The 23,497-nt window shown below is 37.0% G+C and overlaps 1 protein-coding gene and 1 long non-coding RNA gene across 3 annotated transcripts in view; one reads left to right on the top strand and one right to left on the bottom strand.

Annotated features, from left to right (window-relative positions):
• Positions 1 to 19,769, bottom strand: part of TMX3 (thioredoxin related transmembrane protein 3) — a 27,013-nt gene extending 7,244 nt beyond the window's left edge. The window contains exons 1-13 of one of the 2 annotated variants that reach the window (XM_015855161.2): positions 19,529 to 19,769; positions 19,231 to 19,285; positions 14,636 to 14,675; positions 13,340 to 13,463; positions 11,208 to 11,253; positions 9,684 to 9,764; positions 8,569 to 8,668; positions 8,269 to 8,346; positions 5,670 to 5,736; positions 4,713 to 4,811; positions 3,809 to 3,866; positions 1,950 to 2,003; positions 1,567 to 1,623 (exon numbers count right to left, since the gene is read on the bottom strand). In XM_015855161.2, coding sequence (XP_015710647.2) covers positions 1,567 to 1,623; positions 1,950 to 2,003; positions 3,809 to 3,866; positions 4,713 to 4,811; positions 5,670 to 5,736; positions 8,269 to 8,346; positions 8,569 to 8,668; positions 9,684 to 9,764; positions 11,208 to 11,253; positions 13,340 to 13,463; positions 14,636 to 14,675; positions 19,231 to 19,285; positions 19,529 to 19,673 — 1,004 coding nt within the window. In that variant the 5' untranslated portion in view covers positions 19,674 to 19,769. Of the gene's footprint in view, positions 1 to 1,566; positions 1,624 to 1,949; positions 2,004 to 3,808; positions 3,867 to 4,712; positions 4,812 to 5,669; positions 5,737 to 8,268; positions 8,347 to 8,568; positions 8,669 to 9,683; positions 9,765 to 11,207; positions 11,254 to 13,339; positions 13,464 to 14,635; positions 14,676 to 19,230; positions 19,289 to 19,528 lie in introns of both variants that reach the window. The other variant, XM_015855160.1, reaches the window with a different exon arrangement.
• Positions 19,716 to 23,497, top strand: LOC107309958. Its single transcript, XR_001553409.1, has 2 exons — positions 19,716 to 19,827; positions 20,677 to 23,497. It is a non-coding gene; the product is annotated as an uncharacterized LOC107309958 (long non-coding RNA).

Raw genomic sequence — 23,497 nt, 5'->3', positions numbered from 1 at the left:
TCCAACTGAACAGATCTTACAGTTATTACCAGATCACTACTGCTGTAAATAATGCTTGTTCTTCCCCTTCATTTTCTTCCTCCTAGGGAACTCATTTTCTCCTTGTTTTTTTGCACATCAATTCTAGTGCTCAGCAGACTGTGATGAGTTAAAACAGTTAGGATTTTGTTGGATAAGTAAAATACCTCTCTACTTCTCCTAACCAGAAAAATGAAACAATTTTTTTGCCAGATAAAGAGAAGAAGCTCAGCAAACAGTGCAGAGCTTATACAGGAAATAAAGTAATGAAGAGCAGAGGGTCTCATTTTTTTTGGCAACTAGAGGGTACTGAATCAATAATCACACTATTTAGCTCCAATTGACAGATGTTTTCAAACTACTTGTATTCAGGTACTAAACCAAATCTAGTGGCATTCCACAGAAATACCAACCTAGTACTTCTGGAATCCTCATGAATCTCCTAAAACTTTTAGTGGCACAGGTTTATAATAGAGTATTTGTACATCTACCTTGTTTTCTTACTTTTGACCTTGTAGTCCTGTTGTGGCCTTAGATCTAACATCCACAAGAGCCGCAAGACCAGATGGATACCAGACACTGTAGAAAATGGATACTGCAGAATACTGCAGATGCTCATCGTTTAATCAACAAGAAAGGGACTCAGAATACTCCTCCAGTACAAAGCTGACATATTTATTTCTGTTATGCCCTTCCTTAATTTAGAAGGCCAGACTAGAACAAATCAACAGTAAACACCAACCAACTGAAACTCTGTAGTGACAGATCTTGCACAGGAAGGACAAACATTAAGCATCTTGTTAGGCTACTTATATATTTCAAAAGGTATTAAGTTCATACCACAAGAAGACAGACTGCATCTTTTAAACATTTTAAGCTGTTCCTCTACAGATACACATTATCTCTGCCTTTCAGCTCTACAAATCCATAGTGGAACCATGAATCCGTGCTATCTGCTAAGTGATGCCCCAGTGCCAGCTTCTAAAATGGTAATAGACACCTGTCTGTTTTTAGGAAGACCTCTTACACAATCTCAGGCAAATACTGTACTTTACTTTTCAACTGCTTCTCAGAAAGTAAGGGCACATTAAGCAAGATCCACTTCAAAAAGCTTCAGTTTTGAAAATGCCCTACTAAGACTAAAATATGCTTAACCAGAAATAAAAAAACAACCTCAAAGCTAAAGTATAAACATACATAAATTTCTAACAGGAAACATAAAACTTCTAATTTTTATAGTGTCCTGTAAATTTAACCAATGACAGACAAAGAACCCCACAACATACAGATCTAATAGAGTAGTAAATTTAGACTAGATATCAGGAAAACGTTCTTAACTGTGTGGGTGGTGAGATACTGGAACAGGTTGCCCAGTGAGGTTGCATTGGACATGGAAGCACTGAACATCAGGGTGGATGGGGGCTTTGAGCAACCTTGTCTAGAGGGAGGTGTCCCTGCCTGTAGCACAGGAATAGGAACTAGATGATCTTAAAAGGTTCCTTCCAACCCAAACCATTCTATGATTCTATGAAATACACATGTACTTACTCCATTAGTAAGCTATTGATGTAATCATTTCCATCCATATGGCCAAACTGGAAATCCCTGCAAGAAATGCAATTATAAACAATATAAAACAAAACAAGTTAAGTGATGAGTCTCAGCATTAAAAAAAGTTTGTCCTAAATATTTTTATTTTATTGTATACAATCAGCATTATAATGCAAAAATAAACAAAAAAATAAATAAAAAGGCAATGCTGCAGGAGAATCAGCTACGCAAAACACAGTTAATGAAACAGTCAACTAATGTCAGTGCATGGTTAAAAAACAGACTATACAATTTCTCAGGTAGAAAAAAGAAAAGTAACTGCTGCCTTGAAAAGGTTAATGGAGAAGTTCATTTAAGATATTGTAGAAATGTGTGCACACCTGTGAAAGTGATCCCGATAATCTCTTGCAACTTCCTGAATAATAGACTTCAGTCTGGAGGGGGAAAAAAAACAACAAAAAAAACCAATAGTCTGTCAATCCAAGACATACTTTGTCAAAATTTAAACATTGATATTTCCCCACTGGGTAGCAAATAGCATCTCATAAGCAATACGAATTGCCTACTCTATCAACAAAAAAATCTTAATTTTCCTCGACTTTAAAGGCTATCTAGCATACAGCATCAACAGGAAAAAGTGTCAGACTGCTTTGCTGTATCTATTATCATCTTATTATCATCTGAACATATAACATCGTGACCTTGAAGAAAATCCAAAGATGATCTGTCAAGACAGTATACACACTACTCGGACAGTATTTTCATTGCTTCCATATACAGTCATATAGTAACAGAGAAAAGTTGTCTTCTTCCAAATCTCTAGCAAATTCTGACTCGCATTAAGAATGTATTTTCAACCAAATTCTACACAACTTTAATAGCTAAACCTCATTTGGGTTCAGTGCTGAGGTTTGTCCTCTTCGATATCTTTACTGATGACCTGGATGAGTGCAGTGAGTGCACCCTCATTAAGTTTGCAGATGAAATCAAGCTGGCTGGAAGTGTCGATCTGCCTGGGGGCAGCGAGGCTATACAGAGGGATATGGACAGGCTGGATAGCTGGGCTGAAGCCAAGGGGATGAGGTTCAACAAGGCCAAGTGCTGGGTTGTGCACTTTGGCCACAACAACCCCAGGCAGCGTTACAGGCTTGAGGCAGAGTGGCTGGAAGACTGTGTACAGGAAACGGACCCAGGGATATTGACTGATGCTTGGCTGAACATGAGCCAGCAGTGTGCCCAAGTGGCCAAGAAGGCCAATGGCATCCTGGCTTCCATCAGAAAGAAACAGAGCTGCCAGCAGAAACAGGGAAGTGATTGTCTCCCTGTACTCAGCTCTGGTGTGGCCACATCTTGAGTACTGTGTCCAGTTTTGGGACCCTCAGTGCAAGAAAGACACTGAGGCCCTGGAGCATGTTCAAAGAAGGGCAACAAAGCTGGTGAGGGGTCTGGAGCACAGGCTTTATGAGGAGCAGCTGCAGGAGCTGGGATTGTTCAGTCTGGAGAAGAGGAGGCTCAGGGAAGCTCCTCTATAACTACCTGAAGGGAGGTTATACTGAACTAGGGGTCAGCCTCTCCTCTCATGTAACTGGTGATAGGACTAGAAGGAATGGTTTCAAGCTCTGCCAGGGGAGGTTCAGGTTGGGAAATACTACCCCCTCTGAAAGAGTGATCAGACAGTAAAATGGGCTGCCCACAGAGGTGGTGGAGTCACTGACTCTGGAGGTGTTCAAGGAATGTTTGGATGTTGTGTTGAGGGACATGGTTTAGTGAGAACTATTGGTGATTGGTGGATGGTTGGACTTTTCCAACCTTGGTGATTCTGCGATTGCTAAATTCATTTTAATGCAGTTGAACTGAAGTACAGTCTCTTGTTTAAAATTAATAAATTTATCTTAAAATCATCTAAACTGAAGTACTCTCTTCCATATTAAAAAAGTGAGGGTATATGAGTTCACAAGTTTTTAAAAAGGTTACACAATGGCTTAAAGAACTATGCAATCACTGCTCATGTGATCTCACTGAAAGTCTCCCTTTGGAACTACATGGACTTCAACAGGGCCATAAACAAAGTCATAATGATGTCACTATCTAGAGAACATAATATTAAAACTTTTCATTTAGTCTAGTATTTCTGAATTTTTAAGGAATTCCCAGAAACTGTCAAAATTTTATAAGTCAATGAATTAGTTCTCCACCATACCACCACGTTCCTCCATGTCACCAGTACTCAACCCTGTACCTGGTATGTTCCACTGAAGAGTTTTTGTCATCAATGACTGCAATAGCCACAAGTTTGCCTAAAAAAGGAATACAGTACTTGAAACCATTTAAAAAGAAATTGCATTTTCAGATGGAATATGTGCCAACATCTGCACCATTTGTAACAGCACTTCAGTAAATGCCTTTTGAAAATATAACATTACTTTCACAAACATGTGAGTACCCAGGCATTCTGTATCTTTAGAACCTCAAAGAAAACAATGCGGAATCGAGTATAAATTTGTTTTTATGTGGGAAGTAGATTATAAGTTATCCTGACCTGGTAAAAAAAAACAACTCAGCATATCCATGGCTTCCTAAGCATATGCATACTTTAACAGCAATACAGAAGTTACTCAGATGCAAAGTTTTCATTTGTCTTCCAAGAAATTTCACCAAACACAGAGCTATTCTGGGACAAGTCCGTTTCAACAGACGTTCATCTTCCTAGCTCACCATATTTACTCTTAAGATAATTGAACCAGCTACTAAGTAACTTATATAACATACTTACCTGAATAAGTCCATCCACATATGACATTTTAAAATCTGTTTATAAAACTCTGATGTTTTTTCAGGAATTTATGATTTATATAAAACCTAAATCATTGTTAAATTGAAAGTTTTTGTGAATACTGAAATTAGACATATTTATTCTGTTATCAAGGGGCTAGCACAGGCTTTGGATGAAGCCTCTAATACATATCAAAGGTCTCCTGTTTTTGAAGTTGGTTCAACATCATCAACTCTTTTAGCTTTCAGATTAAGTAGGTTTTTTTGTTTGTTTGTTTTGTTTTATAAAAAGTATCCTTTCTTACTGCCCTTTGCTTTTTCTTAATGTTTAATTTTAGTGATAACAATGTTCAAACATAGCATCATCTCACCTGTATCTCCAAGTTCATACAGTGTAAAGCCATCTACAGTAAGATAACCTTGAAATCTTTCTCGATTTATCCAGGACGACAAATCACCATCTTCATACTCTAAAAACACACAAAAAAAAATGATGAAAGTTGAACACACATTGTGTGAATGAGAAAATACCACTTTTTTCACCCCCATTTTTTGGGGGCACCATGAGGAAACAGAATTATGTCAAGCAGTACTTCGCTCTCATACCTGAAACATCTGTATGTATTTTGAACAGTAAAAGTCATCTATCAGGTATGAAAACTGTTGTTCATTTACTTTCTGATTTGTACAGTGAGTAAAGGAGAATATCTAAGTATTTTGGTGCAGGCAAAGCAATACCACTGGAAGCTACATATTAGTGAATAATACAAAGTAAACTTCTTAACATCAGTACTGACAAAAACAACTCCTCCTCTGATGTATTTTATTCTGTAAGCAAACTTTTCCCTGTGCTGTCATGAAAGGGCTGTTGTTTATCACAAAATTATTGGTGCACTTCTCACTTGTATCGGAAAACTGCTGATCAAAGCCTGAAACTCTGATTAACCACCTGAGGCAAGCAATGAGTTAGCTGCGGGAGCACAGGTGAAGGTAATTCCGCTAATGGAAGAGGTGGCTTGGCTCCACCTCTCCCAGATCTCATTTAAGGGCTGACTACCACTAAGGCAGGATCTTTCTCTGGAGACTGCTCCTTTGTGGACTTCACTGCTTACCTTCAACATCGGTGAGCATTTTCCACTTATCATAGATTATCTTTCTGCCACAATAATCTTTTATACAGAACATCTGTTTAACCTCTGTTTACCTACTGACTGTATAACTGTACAGAACTGCTCCATCTTGCCTTAAAATAAACAACCCCACCTGCTCTAGTTTCTCCACGTTTGCTTTCAGAATCTTCTTTTAAAGTAAAGTACACTTTTACTTACCATCATACACAAAGTAAGTTCCATCTTTGAATACAACAACAGCAGGTAGTTCAGGCAAGGTCAGATACTGAAAGAGAGGTGTTCTTCAGTTAATCCATAATAAATTGGAAGTTTTTTTTGTTTTTTTAAACAAACATATCCAAAATGTGGAATATACACCATGGGGAAAATATTCAAGTACATTTAAACACACTCTACCTACATTTTTAAATACAAGCATTCTATCTTCTGCATTATTAACAACTAAGAAAACATAAACCTATCCTCAACAGGTAGGTCTCATAAAATATAAACCAAACAGGATGTTTTACATGTATCTGCAGCACTGTCAGAAAGTTTTACTAAAATTTGACATGATCTTTAAATAGGTCATAACTTAAGGGTATCGACAAGCTTGCACTGTTCTCTGCTTTCAATTTGTGCTGTTGTCAGTATATCTGCCATACATAAACTTTTACTGAATGGACAGTCAATAATACAGGAGACTTAAAGAGAATTATATTGATAACATGCCCCACTAAATAAGGGTCATTTTCTGTGTTCAGGCTGATGGAAATACAAAGACATTTCAGCAGTCAAGCCTGAAAACAGCCTTCAATATAAGCACACAGAACAATGAACACATACATCACCATCCTAAACATGCTACTAGGATTCATTCGGTCAGCAATATACTCAAAAATACACAAGCTATAAAAACCTTTTAAAGATAAAGAATCACAGTGAACTCAATAAAACACAACAAAAAAAACGCTGCATCTAGTCCTTACTGTTAGCTATCATTCTAAGTTACAATTTTAGAACTGTAGAATAGAAACTATGATTAATAAAAGACTATCATAATTTTAGTCCTGGTGAGATGATGATGAATCATGTCTCTAATTTATTAATGGTTTGGAGAAATATAAGAATGGTATAATGAGTACTTTTCCAAATAACATGCCTTTTGTAATCATTCTCTTATCTCCAAAGTAAATGCAAAATCAGTAGGTTTCTAACGTAAGAGCTCATACGCATGATCAAGAAGAAGATTGATTCTAGAGAATGCTTTATTCTCTTATTCACCACAAGCATAGTTTAGCATCTTTAAAGATCAAATCAGCATATGTCCACCTTACAGCACACACCTATAGCTTGAAACAGGATGAGTTAAGATGACAAAACAAAGCCTAGCAATGAACATCACATCCCATCAGGAAAAACCTCATTACAAGAAGCAACCTGTAACTTCATAACATTTTTGCTACTCTGAAAAGAAACAGTGTACTGTCAGTACTTCAGTTACAATGATGTAACATTTGTGGCAAATTACATTGGGTAGAAAGAACAGCTCATTGCTTACATCACAGAGATTTCCTATCTTTTACATTCTTGATCAGTAGCAGCTAAAGTGTAAACCGCAATATTCAAATGGAAGTAATTTTTGATAAAAGACTCCCAGAAATCAAACAATATGCTATTTATAATGAAGTCTATTCTACTTATCATAATTTTGGAATATGAAGATATCTAAAAAAATAAATACGCTAGTTCTCACACTGCTAATCCTAAACTAATTTCAAAGTCATGTGTTGTCAGACTCAGCAGCCTCAGCTCCTGTTTGGAGATAACTAGAAATGAAAAAGACTACTGATCACATAGAATCAGGGATTAGAAGGGACCCTGAAAGACCATCTAGTCCAATCCCCCTGCTAGATCCAGGCAGGTTTTGATTGTTTCCAGAGAAGGAGATCCCACAACCTCTCTAGGCAGCCTATTCCAGTGTTCTGTCACCCTTACTGTAAAGAAGGTTTTTGTCACATTATGTGAAACCTCCTATGTTCCAGCTTGCACCCATTGCCCCTTGTCCTGTCATTGGATGTCACTGAGAAGAGCCTAGCTGCATCCTTGTGACACTCATCCTCTACATATTTACAAACATTGATGAGGTCACCCCTCAGTCTCATTCAAACTGAAGAGACCCAGCTCCTTCAGCCTTTCCTCATAAGAGAGACATCACTTCAATATTTAAGTAACAACAGTTAGAAACTTTTCATCTTTTTGATTAAACACAAATGACTTCCTTTCTATCACATAATATCTCTCCCACAAACAAGAGAATACAGTATTATTCTGCAGCCAGCAGACTGGACTGGTTGATACCTCGACAAACGATCAGAGAACTGATCAGCTGTATCACACAATCTGGAATGAACTTATGTTTTCACTGAACTCCCTGATAGTATGGTATCCCATGCTATAAACACTTGAACTAGTTCTGAAAGTGGCTGGTGAAAAGTTTTTCAGGAGCAACAAGAGCTTTGTAATGGATAGAAATGGAAGCATGCAAATTTTTGGGAAGCTTATGCAGAATTCAATGTGAGCTGTACATGTCTGTACATCTCTTTAATTTTATTAACAAGGTTTAATTGGTTTATTAATATTACTGAGCAAGTCATTTTGTCAATACAAAGCATGTAGACTCATAAAAACTTAACAGTGGAATTATTTGAAATCTATCAAGGACAGATGCATTGCAGGAAGCCATCTCTATACCACCAAAACAGCAAAAGAAGAACTATAAGATTTTTATGGACATAGTAAGAAGTGAACAGCTTACCTCAGGTAGCACATCTTCTGAGGCAGAAAAAAAGTATGTATAAACAATTAGTTCTGAAGCAACTTCAATGTATTTTTCCTGCAAAAATACAAACATTTTTTATTTAATGGTTTAGCCCTTAGGATGCTTTAAAGTTCAGCAACATACCTTATCTACAAAAGATTCATTAGGAAATATGGTTATGGCACAAAACCGTAAAAATCAATTCCAGTCTTTGAACTTTCTAGAAGTTATTTTACAGTATGTCTGTGGAGAGTACAAAGGAATAACTTTTAAAATAAATTTAATCTAGTTTCAAACCTTTAAAGGAGATTCCCCACCAACATATACAAATAGTACACGATGCCTCTTTCGCACGTGCTCAAACATATGCTGGCTAGGAAGTGGCCTGATAAGAGGTCTGGAAAAAAAAAAAAAAAAAGAAAGAAGATAAAGAAAAATCTTAATTCCTGCAGTCTGCCAAATCACAAATAGAAATCCCCAAGAAAATGCAATACAGGTAGTTTTGTTTCTGAAATTTCCCAATCCAAATTTACCCAGTTTTTTAACTTCTATCAGAGAAAGAAAATAAAAATCCTGTCTCTCACAATAAACTCACTGTCCTCCCTAAACTATACACAAACATTTTAGATCAGCATCTTAGAACAAAATGTTGCTATGATGTTACTATTGAAGCCACTTACCAGCTGCACAATCGTTTGAGAGAAAAATTTCTGAATTGAAGTACAGCAGATATGGTCTTAGAAACATTCTTTAAAAAATTTATAAGCTATTAGAGATCACTGATACTTCTACACTACAGATTTTTCAACGATTTCATATAGTTAGTATCATAGGACTATATGAATATCACTTAATTGTATCTAAGGATGAAAGGAAGAAGCGTCCTTTTTTTTCTACTCAAAGATTTGGAGGCTGTGGGCCACCAGAAGGAAAGAAGAAATTATGAACATCAGAAATTGTTGTGAACAATTCTTTAAAAGTAATTTCCTTATGCTGCTAACTGCCACAGCTTTGCTGATGCACAAGCATACATTTTACAGATTTTTAAGGAAACCTGGAGTATCAAACAGATTCTGTCTTCGTAATGACATCCATATATTAAAACACATTTATGTCAGTAAGTTTTGTCTGTGGCTACTATGAATTTCATTTGTCCATAGTGTCTACTACTTTGAAAAGCCCTAGATCTTGCATGATAAAGAATTACAACTATGACTAGTCAGTTCCTATTTGCCTTCTTCACGTCACTCAACATGAAACTCACAGGCAACTACATGCACGCTGTATAAAATGTTTAAAGTCAAGGTATTTTATTTTTTTTTATCATTTTTAAATCCCTTGCATTTTTGGCCCAGCTCAAAATACTATGGAAGTCTGAAGTAAGAAGCAGCCTCAAGGAAATGTACACTTACCCTGCTACTCTATTAGCAAATTCAATTATATCATCTTTGGTCCTAGGTCCTCTGTAGTTATATGCCAAGTCGCCTTTTAAGCTAGATAAACGGGAAAGGCAAAGAGAAACAACAAACCAAAACAAACAAACAAACAAAAAAAAAGCCAGAAGGAAGAAAGAATTAGCCCATATTAAGAAGCCACAGATTCTGAAGAACAAAATTAAAATCAAACAAGTTTTATCCACACATGCCGAATTACTCAAACTTTTACTAGTCACTTGTTAGCAAATGATGAATATTTGAAAAATAATTTTGCTTATCAACAGCAAGCAATTTGAAAAAAAAAAAATAAAAATCAGTGATGCAATAGTGTAAAAGCCTATTTATACAATATATAATAATATCTAAAAATAATATCTAAAAACATTTACCATTCTTTTATGATTTTTTTTCTGGTGTACAGACATCATTTACTTCATAAATACAGAAGCTGCTAGGAATGTTCGCTTATAAACTCAAAACAACTAAAACAAATCCAACATGTTTTTTTTCTTCTATTTGGTAATTGAGAAGTACCAAATGATTTGCAAAACTTCCTAAACGTATGCATTAAAGATTCCACAAACTGCTTGTGAATTTATTGTACCTTCCTGACATATGTGTATTTAATTATGGTTTACTACATCCCAAGAGGCTTTCTTGGAAGCCAAGCAAGTTTAAGGAGCCCATGTGAAAAAAGTAGTCATAAAACACAGATTTCTATGCTTTTATATGGCAATACATTTATTTTCCCTTACAATTAATATGCTCAATAATTGAGCCATTTTTGAGAAATGTGATTTAAAAATCTATTAGATATAATGAATCTTATGCTGAAACAAGCATACACTGTAAACAAGCCCTATATAACTAGTGAAAAGTGATCCACATTACTATTCGATATGACTTTGTATTGGACTGTGCACTACATGCATTAAGAGTGAGTACGTATAATACCATTCTGGCTTGATTTTTTTTTCTTTCCTTAAATAAACGCTAACCTACATTAACTTTTCAATTAGTGATGCAAGAAGACAAGCTACCTGTGCATCCACTGTCAAACAACCGCTCTCACACTTTTACCTATACAGTAACCCAATAACCACCGTCAGTTACATAAAATTTTCAGGAACACCGAAGGGAAGAGAAGGGTAATTGAAAATAAGAAAGTGAAATTAATAGCTTAGAGAAGTCAATGGAAAGACTTAGATGTGCAGTTACTGCCTGGATCACTCTCGAGACTTTAGATCAGTTGGTACATGAAATTCCTTTTAGTATTTCATATAAATATACATACACACTTTTAAAGTTGCATTTAAAACAGCAGCAAAATGAATTCCAAAACTACTACACTCTTTTTTTTTTTTTTTCCCAAACAATTTGGGTAATGTTTTCTGTTAGCTTTGTTGCTTTTTAAAATGGAAAACTCCATCTTTCACACTTATCAAATACATGTAGGGAAAGATCAAGTTCAAGATAATTCAGCAAGAAACATCAACTTACAGCTTAATTGTTGGATAGCCTCGCACTCCGAATTCAGATGCAATACCTGAAACATATGCATTAAAGCCAAACTGAACTAAGTCTTGTTCACTCACCCATCTTAAGGTATAAGCAGCTTCCCATTCAAGGCACTTAAATAAATGCAGAGGTTCACAATTTACATGTCAGAATTGAAATGGCATGAGAATCCTCTAAACATAAGTGTTTAGTCAATTTTCACTACAAGGTATTATGCTTTTAATATGAACCACATGTACAACCAGCTGGAAATATTTGAGGTAAGAATTAAGTATCATGGATGTAGGGTCTGTAAACAACCATCCCCACCCCACCTCACATTTGCTGAAAATGTTGTATCTTGATATTTGGAACATCCTTTACAGTTGTGATGGTAGCAACTGCCACTTTTAACAATAGCTTCCAAGCAATTCAATGTTTTCCAGAAGTTAAAATAAGTACTCCTTAAAGAAGAAAAACCTAGCATGTCTGAACTGATGATAATGTCTCTGCAGTTCCCTCACAATGTGCAGAATGAAAGAAGAGCTAAAAATGCACCAAAACATTCTAAAATATGAACATTCTGAAGCTAACAACCACATGCCATGGTAGCAGATGTAGGAGGATCACATGCAGGACTCTGAATAACAGTTTAGAATATCTGACTCTAAAATTGTTTGCTGAGGTCAACGCAGTTTGTACAGAACTGCCAATAATATTTGCAGCTCACATATTAGCTTCTCACTCAGAGGAACACTGTGCTCATTTCATTCTGATCCTTTCCTCTTATATTTATTTCATTAAAAACTAGAATCCATTAAGATGTGTGTTAATATGTTTAATCACAAGGGTTATCACTAGACAGTTTATCTCTCCCCGCAGAACTCTTCAGTACCTTCAAGAAAACTACAGAATAGACAGCTTGTTTTTCTGTTTTGTTTTTAAAAACATCCCTTCCATGGAGATTACTGAAATCCTCTCAAGTGATTTATCTGCAGCACCAGTGTCACTTGTTAATACAAAGAACACTGTACAGGGAAATAACAGCAATTATGCTAGCACTGAGGGCAATTTATTTCTGTCCTGATAACATTCAATGGACGTTAAGGCACAAAAATTCAACCAATACACCAAATAACGGTTCTGTTAGCACAACCACTGCATTTATTAGATGCTCTGTGTAGTTTCAATCACAACATTCTGATGGCAAGCTACCCAAAATTCAGACTTTTCACGTTGCTTCATGTTCCTATTAGAAACACAAAACTAGTTACACACAACCTCCATATTCTTTTCTGCCACTTATATGTGCCCCACTGCTATATTACGTATGAAGAAATTCAATTGTCGCTGAAGAAACTCTGTTTAAAATTTTATGTAAATATAACAGTCCTGAACACTTGGTTTTAACTGCACACAGGTATCACGTGGACCCTACTATTCCCTATACCCTCCCTCAGATTTAAATGAAACGAAAATAGACAATGCTAAGAAAACAGGCAAAAAAAATCTCGCCTCTACCAAAACCACTTCTTTGAACACCTGAAATTTTGCTAGTTTCTATTCCTTAAAACACTCTAGAGTCGGTACATTGAAAGGTATCATCAAAAATGAATGCATTAATATAGCTCAAACAGGTTCTTCAAGAAAACGTTTATAGAGAAGCATGGGGAGAAATTGGCTCAACATTAACATAATGACTTTAGTGATTTCAGTTGGTTTTTAGTTTAATGTTTCAAGGAGTAATGACCTAAAAAGAATAACAGTGAGAACAAAAACACTTGCCCAACAGTAATACAAGGAATATAAAGTGTGGTTAAATTGGATGTTGTCAAGAAAAGCACTACTCAGAAACATTTGTATAAAGGTATTCTAAGAAGCATATCAAAAAGGATATCTTTTAAAAGCTTTCACCTTCCATTTGCTAAGAACCCCCCACACAACCAGCAGTAAGTACAATAAAAAAGTACACACAGCATGTTGTCACTTTCAGAAAGAAAAATCAGGAGATTGTTTCCCAGTAACTGCTTTTACGTGAACATGTTACAGAACAATATAATGACTAATGAAAAGAAGTAAGAATAGCTTCTGTCTTGAATCCATTAGAAAATTATCTTCAATCAAACCATACTTACTAGAGAAGGAAGTTGCATCCATCTTCCCAACTTTTACTGGAGAGCCCATGTTTCTCATTTCCATACCCACTTCATTCCACACAGGCTCTAATTTCTTGCAGTGACCACACCACGGCGCATAAAACTGAGAAGCAAATACATTGGATTAAATAAAAAGCCAGATACATTGGCAAGGTTTATTTTCCAACTTTGTTCTTCATTAAGTTGTATGAAAATAAACCTGAAAGTTACTTACAAAGATAGAGTGATCAAGTGAGCTCTTAAGATTTGCTAGTAATTTGATACGAAAGCAGGAGTTATCACAGTATCACAGGCTGTTGCAGGTTGGAAGGGACCTTAGAGATCATCGAGCCCAACCCCCCTGGATTTGAGCCTCCTGTGTAGCAGAGCGGCACTTCTACCACTTGCGCCACAGGGGGGATTCGAACCCGGGCCCTCCAGTGTTGCAAGCGGCATTCCTACCACTGCGCCATCGGATTGTTATAAAACAATGTTATAAAACAATATACTCAGTCTTAGCCCTTTTATACCCCCCCAAACAGACTGTGTAGCAACATATTAAAATAAACAGTCTTGAAGTATTTTCATTTTGTGTGTGTGTGAAGTTAAAGCATACAATCAGTCTATCCAGGAATATAAAGTTAATTTGCCTATTTATATAAGCAAATTTATATATATATATAAATATAAATATATATATATACACAATTTTTTTGAAAAGGAGACTGTATATGTGTATAGACACATGCGTGCACATACTTCCAAAGCTGTTCTCTGGATCTCATTTTTTCATGCAACTACTTTTATACAAACACAGTGTAAAATCAATTCTGTTTTTTCAAGGTTGGAGATGTGAAACTCCATTTTATTTATTTTGCTATAATGCCCCAGTAAAATTAACAGAGAAGATTCCAGCATTTTGGAAATGTGATCAGGCCACAGGTTGACAAAGTTGGATTTTATCTTCCTGTACATTACTTATCTATCTTGAAACTGCATTTACAGTTTTCCCTCCTGAAAAGTATCACATCTCTTTCCAAATATATAAGAAAGAATGGACCATTTCATATTTTTGATGTGGTAATGGTAAACATCTAGCAAAAGTTAGTTGAGAATGGCTTATCCATCCTGCCAGAAGAACTAGACATGTTACTTTTCTGCACCACATACAAATGTTTTTCCAAAAGATGAAGCAGCCCCACTACAGAGCGTAACAATGCACACTTTGTGTTTTGAGTTCAACTAGCTTGGTGTGATCTCATGGACAACACTTTCAATTATTCCTTCCATACTCACATCTACAAGCCAAATATCATCTTTGCGGTTTTCTTTAAACCTAGAAGGGAACAAAATAAAATTAATATATTAGTAAAAGTCTATAATTAGATTTAAAATCTACAGACATTAGATTGCAGTTTATTTCTTCTTTGGAGGAGCAAAGTTATTCTTAATTAAATAGTCCCATGATACCACATGCACAATCTTTATCAATTATACTTTTATAACCATTTACCAATGCCAAAATAACCAACAACAAACAGTAAAACCACACAGAACCCAGAAAGCATACCTAAATTCCACAAAAACTCTTTGATTATGATATGAATCCAAGGAAGAAAAGTATTCTTCAGGTATTACAGTTATCCTAAACACTGCATGTTGATAACTGTTCAGAATACATAGTATTCATCTTCCTGTAGCACTGGTTTACACTGTTAATCCTAGCTTTACTGAGTGTACACTGACTAAATTATCCTTATGTTAACACACAAGGCAATTTTTGTTCAGCTTCCTTCGAAGTTCTACCTCTCTACTTCATCTGCTCCACTACAAGGACATCCGTTCAGTTTTTTATACAAATTACACACACACACAAAAAAACCACCTTATTGGAAGACAGTCAATTTGAAAGTAAAATATTAGAAGTCACGGTACTATTAAATACTTTTAAAGTTAGAGCAATGACATCCTAACAAACTGAATGACAAACTGTAAGCTTGTCATTAAAAGCATAAAAATATAGAAATAAAATAAAATTGAACACACTAAATCAAAATCTCTTGGTATCTCCTGAAAAGATACTTATGTATTTTACCACAGAGTTGTCACTACAACAAAACCATGGAAATTATACCCTTATTACTTAATTGTTCTTATGTTGAAAATTAAATAAACTGGAATCCTTATGTAAGGTTGTTTCTTTTAATAAAGAGATGAGCTTTCATAAAAGCAAATACATTCGGGAAAAATTAGAGCTGAATGTTTGAAACTTTTAACTGCAGAATTTCAGTGGTTAACTGAACCCTCAGAAAAGTTATGGTGAGTGACTAACATAACTAACAGCTTCAGGAAAGTATCTTTTAAGTTACAATTGCTTGAATTTCCTACCTCACAAAAAACATGCAGAGTAAGCAAAAGAACTAGGAGGAGCCTAGCATCTCATGAGAACTCTAATGAAGCTCTAGCTGAATTCCCACTACAAAGACAAATAATTGGCTATGATGCAAGAAGTAGAAACCAGCTACTGAATCATCAGATACTGGGCCGCATTTGTATGAGGGCTGCACCAAAAGTAATGCCTATTTTATTACATTGGTCTACAATGTCAGAGGAAAGCATTGGTGGTACAACAGCAGACAAGGCTGAACTTATCATCAGTGCTCCATTACATCTTGTTGCCATGTAACAGAGGGCAGCAGAGGAGCAGTCCGACAGAATGGTGTCTGACATGGGAGTGTGCATGAAACAAAGGTATGGAACTGAATTCCTCCATTTGGAAAAAATGGCACTATTTGATATCCATCAACACGTTTATGGAAACAAAATCGTGGATTTGAGCACAGTGAGGTTGTGGGTGGTGCATTTCAGCAGTGGTGGCAACACAGTTAAAGACAAGCCACATTCTGGATGGCCATGTACAGCTGTTATACCCTGAAATGAAGAACATCTCTACCAATTCATCTATACAACTCGACTAATGGCTGTGACTATGTTGAAAAACAGCATTTTGTAGCTGAGAATTAGCTCAAACAGTGCTAGTGCGCTTTTTGTATCTGTTGTGGTTTCCCTGGAAATAAAGAGTAAAAATTATTTTTGAAGCAACCTACATATTTAGAATATCACCTTTGCTTTGTAAAACAAGAATTTACAATGAATTTTTCTCCACCCTGTCACATAAGACTGTATTCAAAGGAATGGTACTTTAATAGGAAATTACATAGAACATTAAAGCACTTAGGAGGTAAGCTGTAATCTTACATGATGACACACAGCAAGAAAAAGAATGACAGAAAAGAAATATCTGAAGACTCTACATTCCAATTGAATTTTATAATTCTGACAGCATATTCACTGGGCCTAATATATTGTAAGAGAAATTTTATTACTGTTAAAAATGTAGCATAAGCTGTACAACTCATTTAAAGGCTCATATTTAGTTAAAATATTAACTCAAGGAACTAAAATCCAAACCTCAACATTACCCAAACAAGTTTGAGTTCAGAAAGTTATTTTTTGTTAATGATTAAATTATTAGACTTTAATAAAGAAGCTAACCACACAGCTGGAGAAAAAATGAGGTATCTGTAAAAACAGGTATTTCAGCATATTCTGAAGGTGCTGTTTCTAGGTCCTGTAAACACATTTCCAAAAGTAAAATGCCAGTGCTTTTTGTTAACTGCCCTGCACAGCCCTCTCGCTGTCAAGCAGCCACAGGCACAGTCACACTGGTGGAAAAATGATACAGGAATCCCATTTCCTTGAAAAACATGATTTGTCTCAAAGACATATAACCTCACAACACCTTGAACTCTGTGATCAAGTGCTACCTCAGTCTCCACTTAATATACATACACATTGAATTATTTACTGTAAAAAGAAATCAGCATGAAATCAAACTAAAGATGAAGGACTCAATTCCAAAGGACTTAAAGCGGAAGCTTTAAGCGTTTTAAGCTTCCACTTAAATCGGAAGCTGCTGCTTCCACTCCTCTCTCTCCTTTCTCAATCCCCTTACACCATTTCCGATCCTGGGCTGAGCTCCCACAGCATCCTCACAGATAGAAAAAATACTTAATTTTGAGTAAGGTTACAGACCTGTTTCATTATCACATTGGAACAACTCTGCAAATACTGCAAGATGAGCAACTAATCTGAGGTAGCACTAGTTAAGGTCAGAAGAAACAGACAAGAACCATTGCTCTTAGTTTGCACGCCTTCAATGGCCCAGTCAGCTGAGTAACTTGTATCTCTGTTAGTTATTCTTTGCTACTTGTTTTCCCCCGTCCTAAAAACTTGGGGAAGGGACTTGCACGTGCTAACAGGCATTGTTTGCAATCACAAAAATAAAAAATTAAAATTAAAATTGGCAATAAACAAGTTTGCATTATCAGCAAGAGCTCCATAGCATGTATCTGTAAAGAGGGAAACTAGAAGCTTTCATCAGTCACAGCTCCCAAACATTTTTCTTATTACTTTTCTCACCATTTGCCGAGCAGCTAAAAAGAAAAGACTTTCCTGAACAAGTCACAACTTAATTCCCATTTCCAACTGCAAATACAGCATCTGTTATAGCTGAAAAAGCAAAGCATTCTAAAACTGGATTTTCAATTATCAGCTATTCCACAAAAGTTACACGACATAACTACAGAACTATTCTTTTTCACTCCCAACAACGATTACATTTAAACTTACATCTGAAGAAACACACAATATGACAACATGATGTGGGTGCACAGATGCCCATTATTTTATTCACGCAAACTCTTTATCCTCAGTCTCTGAGAATACGAGGGAAGGATCACAAACCAGCTTTGAAAATCAACTCCAAGTAGTTACTGTGCTTTTATTTAACAACACTTTGAACATGCGGCAGAGATTCTGAAGTATCTCTCTTTGATACCCTCTCAATACATTCCCATTTCCTACCCCATTATTTCACCACACCTCACTTGATCCCATGATTAACTGCTCCAGATGAATCAGCAGTATGTTAAAAGAAAAAACAAAGTAGTTTTCTGACTGTTCAACTACATAAAGGAAGCCATCATGCATCGAACTCTCATAAAATCACTATCTGTGACCGACAAAAATTGATCACAAAACAGCTATCTAATACGCTCTCTCCCTCCTAATCTTCTCAGGAAGTATCTTCTATACTTTCTATTTCAATAATTGTGCTGCCTTGTAGTACTTCAAATAAATCTGCTGATCTAACAAAAAGTTACATTCAACTGTAGAAAGTCAGTTTTTAGATAGAACTGCAATTGGATCCATAGAATCATTAAGGTTGGAAAAGACCTCTAAGACTGACCAGAGCAGGACTATGCATTTCAACACACTCACAGTACTAAGGCTAAACTTGCTGTAAAAGCATATTTTTGCCCAGGAACATAAGCATCACTCCACAAACCAGTCATGAACCAGTCCAGCAAGCCTGCCTTATTCTTCTTCCCTTTCTGGCCACGCATCAATGCACTTTCTCTTCCAACTCCTTGTTGCAACTACGCAGCAGAATGAAAATCTACTTGAACACAATCTGCTTTAACTTGGGGTAGCTATCTGCCCACCAATGTTTTTATTCCACCAAAAAAAAAAAAAAAAAAAAGAGGGAGAAAGAAGAATAAAGTCCTGACAGCTCCTGAAATAACAGCTTAAAACAAAACCACAAAATTAAAACACTCCCTGGCTTAGTTGATGGCACCTAATAAATGCAAGCCCCAGAATTTCTATCATTCCTTCTAAGAGGAATAAGCACTTTTCCCGAGCAATGTTCTGGACAGCCTTACACTGCACAGAGCTGTTGGCCTGAGAACCACCACCCACTTCCCCTGTCCTGACACAGAAAACCGAGTGATTTTTAATTAGCACTGCAAATCACACCCAGTACTTACGATTCATCCAGATCCTCCACAAAAGCCGCTTCTGATGCCAACGCCAGCGCAACCACTGCTGGGAGAGAAGAACTATGAGTGACCCCCGGCAGGGCAGGGGGTGCCCACTCAAGAGTCCTTCGTGCGATCCGGGGCCCTCTCCCAGCCCTCACCCCCACAGCGGCTCCCCGTGCCCGCACCACCCGCCGCCGCCTCCTCACTCCGCGGCACTACCAGCCTCCCCTGGGCCCTTCTCCCGCCCCAGGGCTCGTCGCTCTCCCCCGGTCCCTGCACCGGGCGCATCCCGCACGGCCGTTACCTGCCGCCGCCCACAGACACCGCCGCCCGCCCAACGCTGCCATGTTGACAGCAGACCAGGCACAGCCGGAAGGGGAAACGGCACGGCGCAGCGCCGACCTTCCCTCACTGCGCATGGGCGAGCGGAGCGGCGTAGTCTTTGCCATAGGATTAACGGCGGCGTGGGGTGGCAGCTGTTTGCATGTCTGCGTCTTTCAGGGCCATGGAGAGCCGCCCTTCGAAGGCAGAAGACGAAGAAGAGGGAATCCTGACATCTTGGCGTGATGTCTGGGTGCAGCTTGGTGTGCGCCCGTTGCCTAGGTAGAGCTCGTTCCTACGCTTCCCGAGGAAGCCGCCACGTTCGAGTTGCTCCTACGGGAACACAGAGGGTTAGGGTTCTTCCCGGTCTTTCATACGTCTCCAGGTCTCTGGCCTGGAGTTGCAGATGGAAAGCTTTTGCCTGTTTTTGAGGTTGTTCACTGCCTAGCTGGGCAGGACTCAGCAGAGCCTTCTGAACAAACCTGGCACTGTGATGTCCCAGCGGCCTCCATCTGCTCATTGAGTAAAAACAGTGTTCCTGCTCCTTAAAATGTGAATTTTGATAGATCTGCACCATCCAGAGGTCTTTGATGGGTAGAATCCCATACTCAACCACTTACTGTTCCATCAGAAGCCCTCCATCATGTTTAAGAAAAACACAGGCTCATTCCAATATCAGTTTTATTGTTCTCTTTCCCATCCTCTGGCTTGCTTTCAGTGCAGATTTGCAGGTCTTGAAAGGGCAAGTAATCCAGCTTTTCATCTGGAAATGTTTAGCCTTATTTTGAGACATCACAGGGAATCTTATTACTATATCCAAACTCCTGCAGGTTTATAGAGGACAGCCAGCCTCCTTTTAGTGGTGCCCAGTGCCAGCTCAAGAGGCCATGGGCACAAACTGTAGCACAGGAGGCTCCCTCTGAACTGCTGTGCTGTGCAGGTGATGGAGCACTGGCACAAGCTGCCCAGAGGCTGTGGGGTCTCCTCCTTGGAGGTCTCCAGAAGCCGCCTGGCCGTGGGCCTGGGCACCCTGCTCTGGGTGGCCCTGCTGCAGCGGGGCTGGGACTGGGGGACCCAGAGGGCCCTGCCTGCCTCAGCCATGCTGGGATTCTGATATCTGTTCCTTTTCAGTTTTGCCTTTCTCCTCCATATTGGAATTACTCCCTGAATCTGTACAAGCAACGAGGAGATGGAGAGACTGTTTCCAGTGAAAATTCAGTTCCTCTGACTTAAGTCTTCCAGACACTTTATTTAATGGAGAGATCTACAAGTAAGGAGCAAACATTCCAGTTGCCTCACCTTTGGGCTCCTGTGTGTGTCAGCCAGATAAGTGTACAAATACATGTACTAGCCTAAAAGCGAACTGGATATTCAGTATCTCTGTTTCATCTAATGTTTTTTTTCTGTTTAGCATATTGGACTCATCGGATAATCTGCAGAATCGTCCAGCCCTTTGGATAGACCAGTTTCTGGGTCATTGGTTTATTGACAGAAAAATAGGTCAAGACCTGAGAACATATGTCACAGCTCACATTAAAATTCAAGTTATCTGACTCTGTCCAGATAGACTTATCTTTCTCTTACTGAGTTTGTCTGAAAAATTATGTAGCATCATGCCCCTTAATAAGACCATTTCCTATTTTATTTTTTATAAAGCTAAGGAGACAACTAATGAATTGCTGACATCTGTAATGAATAAACAGACAGTTATTCACAGAACACATAGAAATTTCTGTTCAACAGCATTTCACTTTTTGTGTACTGGCATTAGCTAAGCACTGACAACGTATGCCTGACCAGATGAGAACTGACGTCTGTCTTGATCCTAATCTAGCTGCTGTCTAGCCTGAGACAATGAAAACAATTTACCTCATCAATTCTTTAGCATAAAAATCCATACAGGAGAAAATGGGACTAGCCAGATAACTTTAAAGTAGTATAATCCTATTCTCTTACTCAGACAGTTTACAGATTCACTTTGTATAATTTGATATAGAGTTGATGAAAACTATTTGCACATTCTTAAGTCCTGTTTGTCATCTTTGAGGTTTATTCTTTCTGCAAGTAACAATATTATTTCTATGACTTTTGCATTTGAGAGCTAAATTTTGTCTGAGGCAATCAGCTACGATTTTCTAGAACTTGATTATTATGAGATTTAAGGAGTCACTATATTTTCTTCTTTGTAACTAAATTTGTTGTACCGACATACACACTGCTGCACTGTATCTACTCACGCAATTTATAGTGCAGGTTTATTTCCTAAAATATGCTATGAATATTATAGGTCTTGCACTGAAGGCAAATAACAAAGCATCATGGAAAAAGCATGCGAAATGCAAAAGAAATAGGATAATGATAGGTGTGTTCTATAGAAAATTCAAGGTTTTTTTCCATTTATTATATCTACTGTGAACATTTTATTAAAATATATGTATATATAAGATTAATAGATTACTGTTTGTATTTTACTTAACTCACTGGTACTCAATGTAAGAAAGATAACTAGACAAGAAAAGGGATTACTTGGAAAATATGGAAACTAAGCAGGACAGATGATTAAAAAAAAAAAAAAAAAAAAAAAATAATAAAAAAAAAAGGATGAGGAATAAGAAGCACAGAGAATACTGTTGGGAGGTCAGCAATTAATGAAGGGCTGGAAATTAAAAAGGCATGTTCACATACAAGGTTTCAAAGTCTCCAGCTCTGCAGGAAGATTTAATAGTCCTCCTGGATAATTCTTTTTTGAATCTAATAGGTAGGTTCAAAAAAGGCAACATAAATTTTGCTGCTTGGCCTACTAAAGGCTACTTTGTCAGAGCTTTTCAGCTGTTGCACTGTTTTCAGACTGTGCAGGTTCTCCACCCTTGCCCTGAGTAACTTTGTGTCTTCCATTAGATAAATAAGTTTCACTGATATATTAGCATCTTGCCATAATTACTGTATCTATGATAGTGGGTTTGTACCTCTTCAACTCTGGCCTTAGTCTGTTTCAAAAAAAAGTAACTGAATCACTTATATGGTTGTCATTAATCTGAATTCAGTTCTAAATAATTTTGTAATGTAATAATTTATTGTCTAATGTGAGGAACAATTGCACATGTTCCTTTTCTTGCATGCTTGTCATGAATACATTTGTAAACTGCAACATGAAGTACGATCTGAATTAGAATATTGATTTTGATGGTATTAATAAATACAGTTGACACTGGCAACAGGATTTATTTAACATTTCACATTCCCATATGGCTGTAGTTTTTATAACTGTTTAAATTGTTCAATAGTTTTCTGTTTGTTTAACTGCTTGTTTGTAGTGGGTTTAGGGAGAATATTTTTAATGTTACATTTTTACATTATTTTTATTATAGAGACCTCTGGTGGTCTTTGAGTATATTTACAAATTATATATATATATATATAAATGATGAAGGCATGAAATATATATATACGCAAATATATATACATACACATACAAATTTTATATATATTATATATAAAAATTATATATAAAAAATATATATTATTCCTGTCTTCATCATTTATAGTGCAATCATAAAAAAAGTTTAAAGACACTTTGAAGTGATTTATGCATCATTAACAGTTGTTGCACTTCAGTTGAGTGGTTTTCACACCTGAATTTCAGTTTTGCTTAATTCATTGTTTTTCTGCATGTTGCAACAGCAATTTGATATAGTATATAGTTTGCACTTCCAGAGCTACAGCAAGCTGTCTTTTAAGCAAGATTACAAGATACAACTTTATTGTACTTTAGTTTTCACTCTCTGCTGTCTGCCAGAAAACTTGCCTATCACCCTGGCTATACAAATAAAACAGGTTTGTGGTGTTTTGGAGATGCACAGTAAAAGAAAAGGAAGTTATTTAATACAGCTTTCTCCCCAGCTTGGTCACACCTTTTTCTAGATCTAGGGGGAAAGAACAAAAAAAAAAAAAA

Source organism: Coturnix japonica, chromosome 2 (assembly GCF_001577835.2).
Source record: "Coturnix japonica isolate 7356 chromosome 2, Coturnix japonica 2.1, whole genome shotgun sequence".
Classification (NCBI taxonomy): Eukaryota; Metazoa; Chordata; class Aves; order Galliformes; family Phasianidae; genus Coturnix; species Coturnix japonica.
Note: the sequence above shows the minus strand (reverse complement) of the source record. Positions and strands in the feature narration are given on the sequence as shown.